General features: G+C 43.2%; 1 protein-coding gene across 1 annotated transcript in view; it reads left to right on the top strand.

Annotated features, from left to right (window-relative positions):
• The window catches only part of CDC37L1 (cell division cycle 37-like 1), a 33,843-nt gene extending 32,907 nt beyond the window's left edge, over positions 1–936 (top strand). The window contains exon 7 of the mRNA XM_006863749.1: positions 450–936. Coding sequence (XP_006863811.1) covers positions 450–551 — 102 coding nt within the window. The 3' untranslated portion in view covers positions 552–936. The remainder of the gene's footprint in view (positions 1–449) is intronic.
• Positions 937–5,785: the final 4,849 nt, after the last annotated feature.

A 5,785-nucleotide genomic window follows, 5' to 3' on the forward strand; every position in this document is an offset into this window, starting at 1 on the left:
GTAGGTTTGAACCACCAGCCTTGTGGTTAGCTGATCCTACAGCGCCACACCAGAACTTCACTGTTGTGTTGTTGTTGTTAAGTGCTGTTGAGTCAGTTCTGACCCATAGCGACCCTGGATAGGGTTTCCGAGGAGCAGCTGGGGAGCTTGAACCACCACCCTTGCAGTTCAAATGGCTTTGCAGTATGATGTCTTAACCCACAGCACCACACCAGGACTCCTCACTGTTGTGTTAGGAGAAGGAAACCTTTGTTTTCACAACCACCATCCTATCTGACATCTCTTTGGATTCCGCACTAGGAGTCTGTTTTCTTTATTTTCTTGGGGTTCATCCAGAACCTATCTTCTGCCCATTGTACACTCTGCTGGGAGGCAGAGAATTGGCATCAGCTTGTGTAGCTGCACTGACTGGTTACCATGTGTTGTTTCTTCCCTGCGTTGTTTTCCAGAATCCCGATCCTCTCCGGTATTCTATCAACACAGCTCTCTGCAGTTTAAACTCAGTGGGACACAAAGAAGATGATGAGCCCAAAATGATGGACACTGTGTGATTTGGCCAAGAATGCTGAGGGTGAGGACTGTTTTGCTACAAGGAGGGGCTTGGCCATTTTCTTGACACTTTTATGGGTGCTGCACTTTATTTTTGTTCGGGTTTTGATGGGAAGGGGGGCAAAAAAAGTACTGAAATGTTTTGTAATTTTTTTTTGTTTTTTTTTAATGTGCTGCTAGTTTTGTTTTGTCTATTCTGTTTTCTGGAAGACAGGAGTGGTACCGTAATTTGTAGGAAGTCAAACTGGACGTTTTTTGGCTACTAAATTCGCCTTCGATCTTATTCCCAATTTCTGGAATCAAAGTTAAGAAAATCTGCACAAATTCCATGTTTACAAGAACTGGGTGGTTTTTAGGAAGCATCTGCTGCAGTCCCCTTTTCTATGGCCCGACCCCTGTACTGCTCTACAAAATGACTCAAGATAAAAATGTACTTGTACCTTCGAAGTTAGCTGTCAAATCTGGTGTTTCGTCCCATTAAAGCAATAAAGCAGTAGTTGATAATCTACTTTACTAAACTGGGTGGTACAAATTAAAAACAAGGCTTTCCCCTTAAAGTAGTAAGACAACATTTGTGTTTTCGGCACCATCAGCTAAATATGCCATAATAATATAAACGTGATATGACACTAAATTTTCCCCAAAAATATCCGTAAAAGCTGTATTCCTTAGTAACTAATTTTACCTTGTTGACATAAAAAACGATAGAACTAGGACTTTGTAATCAAATTCAAAACTGTGGACTAAATGGAATGTTTCCACCAACTGCTTAAAGCCCTCTCATATATCTAGAGTCCTGGTGTGGTGCTGTAAGGTCAGCACTGGACTGGTAACTGCAAGGCGCTGGTTCAAACCTACCAGTCACTCCTTGGGTACTATACACAGGTGGCTGTGAGTTGGAACCGACTCAATGGCACTTAACATCAACAATTCATCTATGTGATCACCTTAAAGCTCACCCTTAATTTCTTTACTTAGCATAGTCTTGCATCTCTCAGGGAGCTTGTCTTCTAGGAATACTGATAGCCTGTAAAAACAAACAGGAAGAAGGTGCTATCAAGAATTAGGGGTGTTGTTTATTTCACTCAGCGCCCCAAGGACTTTTCTAAAATGCAAGGGAAATCATGTCATGCTAACTGCCTTGAGATGCCACTTCTTCTTCTATCTGCAGTGAGGAGCCCTGGTGTGGCACTGTAGGATAAGCACTGGACTGCTAACTACAAGATGGGCATTTCAGACCCACCAGCTGCTCCTTGGTAGCCCGTGAGTTGGTAACTGATTGAGTGGCACTTACAGCTTCTGCAGCAATGGTGTGTAGTACATTCAGCTCTCCTCTCTCTAGCTCAGTCTCTGCCAAGTCCCCTCCTATTCCATCCGTATACTTGATGACCCGTTCGCTGCATTTGGCCTTAGATGCCAGCGCTGGTCACTCTCATCATCTGGGTAACTCTGCAGACTTACAGGCATCAGTCTAGTCTGGCTCATTACCCTTTGAGACTCGTACCCAACATGTGGAAGATGGTTAACCATGGCAAAGTACGTCTCAACTGGAGAAACCAAATCATGCTACTGCACCCATAGGCTAACCAGACCTGTGAGCTTGGCTGCCTTCACACCTTAAGTGTGGTGACCAGCATCTAGTAGCCACAGAGACGGATGGACTGGAATGATTGACTCAAGACTTCATCTGTAACATCACAATCTTCCGGGTTTTCAGAATAGCCTCTCTGCTTTTGATATAAATATATATGCTAAGATAAATAAAATGTTTGACTAATTTATATGGTAATATTCATCAGCCTGTAATTGTTAGTATCGTTACTAATGACATAGCAGCAGAAGTGCCTTCCTTAGGTTGGTTTTTTTCTCTATATATTCTGTTCCGGAGCCAGTCGTTCCTGTCAGAAATGACCGTTTGTCCCAGACGTTAGTTGAATCGTGACTTTCATTCCTTCACCGGTTCCCAGGGTTCTTCTGGAAGTGTCCCCATGGCTGCGATAGTGAGTCATCGTGCTGGAAGATGTAGGCTTCTTTGTGACTGAAGACGGGAAAGTGGAGCCAGCCCCTCCTGAAAGTAGCTTTTTCCCCCTAAAACAGGCATCACTGAAGGATTGAATCTTTAAAATACGAGTCTGCAAGGGGGCTTCAAAAAATTGGTAGAAATATTCCACTATCTTTCAGTTCCATTTTTCCAATAACTTCTTAAAACCTCACTTGGCTCTATTTTGAGTGTGAAAAATATGGGATTTGTTGTGGGAACCACTGACCCATGGTTAACTTTGCATTTGAAGACTTTAACCTTTACAGACTTAGCAGTACTTTAGTACTTATGGACAGCAAAGTAATCCTTTGTATTTTTATTTACGAGAGTCAAAAATTACCCTCCGTAGCCTGATGACGATAGTGACACTTGAAATGACTCTGTCGAATAGACCAGTAACAGTGGGTTCTGTGGTAAATCAGCCATAGGTATGCCTATGATACCATTCACGGCAGACTTGGGTTTCAAAAAGTTTGTGCAAGATCGGTATCAAAACAACTCACAGAAGAGCACAAACAGAAGCATTTGCACATCTGCAAACAAAATCTGGACCAGTAACTTGAAGGAACATAAAAGTTTCTTTAAAAAAACAAAACCCATTAGTGGTGACGAGACATGGCTTCATCACTAGGAACCTGAGAGTAAACGGCAGAGTATGGACTGGAAACATCCTCAATGACCGACCAAGAAAATGTTCAAGTCAACCATCAGCTGGAAACTTGATGCTCACAGTTTTCTGGGATTCTCAAGGGTCAGTTTTGGAACACTACCAGGAACAAATTCAACTATCAACAGTGATCACAGTGAGATGCTCACGGAAGAGCTGATGGTTCCCACCCGTAGTGACCCCGTGTATAGGGTTTCCAAGGAGTGACTGGTGAATTTAAACTGCTGACCTTGCAGTCTGGTGCCTTAACCCACAGTGCCACACCAGGACTCTGCTGGAAATGACACTGACTTTAAATCATTAAGAGAGATGGCTAGCATTCTCTTGTAGATGTACTGTTGTTGTCGTTAGGTGTCAGTTCCAAATCAGCTACCCTGTATAGTTTCTGAGGCTGTAAATCTGCACAACTCTGGTAGCACAGTGGTTACGAATCAGGCTGCTAATCTCACAGTCAGCAGTTCGAAACTACCATCCATCTATCTGTTCTGTGGGAGAAAGATGAGGCTTTCCACTCCAGTAAAGATTTACAGCCTCAGAAACCCTGTACAGGGTCACTATGAGTCAGAACCGACTCCACGGCACGTAACAACAACAAACCTGCATGGGAGCAGAAGAGCCTCATGTGTGTCCCATGGCTGATGGGTTTAAGCTGCAATCTACACTACCACCAGCATTCCCCTTCCACTGATGAGGGCAACAGGCTTAATTTTAACCCCTTTGCAACCCATGGAACCTATCTTGTCCACCAATGTTTTCAGCTAGCAGATTTTTGGGAAGCTGCTATCCCACTTGTAGTTGCTGCTGCTGCTGCTGCTTGGAGACCTGTATAACTCTGAATCTGCAGAGACGCCTCACTCCACCAATCCTTCCACGAGTCCACTTGGGACCTCGGTATCCCACATAATTGTACCAAAAGTCCTTTGTTGTCAGTTGCCATCGAGTCTGTTCTGACTCGTAGTGACCATATACACAGCAATGTGCATGGGGTCACCGACTTGATGGTACTTAACAATAAGTAACAGTCCATTATTACCTCAAAAAGAAACTTCACCTTGATTTCAGCCTGCCTTCCACTACTGCAAACAGGTGGCACTGACAAACATGCAAAGCAGGAAAGAATTCAGCCTGGAAGGATTCTATCATGACTCGAGGATAGAGCCACGGCAGCATTGTCTTCAGCTGTAACCAGCAGCTTCCCACCTCTGCCTGGTGAACTCAGCATCTCCTGTTACATGGAAGATAGCCAGGTCTTCCTCTTCTATCACACAAATAGTCCTAACTTCCTCTAAAAGGGAATTAATACACTGCCCAAAGAAAACCATGAATCTGGCATTGGGAGTTTCCTTACAGTATGAGAAAGGCAATGGTGGGTTTAGGTAAAGTGATCCTACAGTTACCCCTGGGGGGCTTTCAGTGAAAAGGAAGAAGCAAGTCCCTTTACTAGTCGGTCCGTTTTAGGCTTTGTAGCAAAGTTGTGACAGAATGGTACTAGTCTGGGCTGAGGCCAAGTTTTTGGTTTCCGTTTTGCCACTCCATCAACACGTTTTAGTGGATATCGTACAGCCGATGCACCCACTTCCCATGCCATGGACACGTGTGTTTCTTCTGAGAAGCTGACTTGTCCAGTATGTATCTGCTTGCTTGCTATATAAGCAGATTTGAGGAGGGGTTTACAAAGATGAGTAAATTGATTAGGGACTGCTTTCCATCTAATCATGAAGCTGAAACCATTATAGTAAGCCTTAAAGAATTAAGACTTGGAAGTTTGGTCATTTCTAAATATGAAAATGATCTTTTTTAAAATACCACAGAATACACTTTAAAAAAGAAAAAAAAAGAATACATCATTCACTTGGCTTTTTCCACCTGTATAATTTATTTCTATGTCTTTGAGTCCCTTCAAAAACTTGACACAATGTCACATGGATTTACACTTGGAGAAAATCCTTCCAAAGTGCAACCGGACAACTTAAACTCTGGCTTAACAGTCAGCGTGGGAACCCCTGAGGTCATCTGTGAGCTGAGGAGGAGAGGGAGGGTGGACCTGGAGTCAACAGCATGTCAGCCACACTGTTCTTGACCACATTTTCAAACTTTGAATGATAACTCCCCAAACCAAAATCTTAAAAAGCAAAGGCGGGAAAGCAATTCCTGCAGTTTATCAGCATCGAGAGGTTATTCTCTTTGGTTGAGAAGACACCTATTTGAAAACTCAAATTTCTGCTTGTTGGGAGAGAGGGGTGCAAGTATGACCATAATTTCAAAATCTGAGGTCTGTAATTACAATGACTTCTTGTTGCTAGCTAAGCTGTTTGTCACATGTTTTGTTTTGTTGGAATGTCATGTATGGAACTAAGACACAAGTAAGCCATGAGCCAAGGGTTAGCAAGGGAAAGTGCTATTTAACCCAATGGAGCTGAGGGTTGGAATAGAATTTCTGGGCAGTGCTAACAATGGCCAGTGTATGGTTCCCATGGCGCAATCTGTGTACAAGAGACAGAAGCAAGATAATGAACTGGCTGTTACTG

This window comes from Chrysochloris asiatica, unplaced genomic scaffold (genome assembly GCF_000296735.1).
Source record: "Chrysochloris asiatica unplaced genomic scaffold, ChrAsi1.0 scaffold00056, whole genome shotgun sequence".
NCBI lineage: Eukaryota > Metazoa > Chordata > Mammalia > Afrosoricida > Chrysochloridae > Chrysochloris > Chrysochloris asiatica.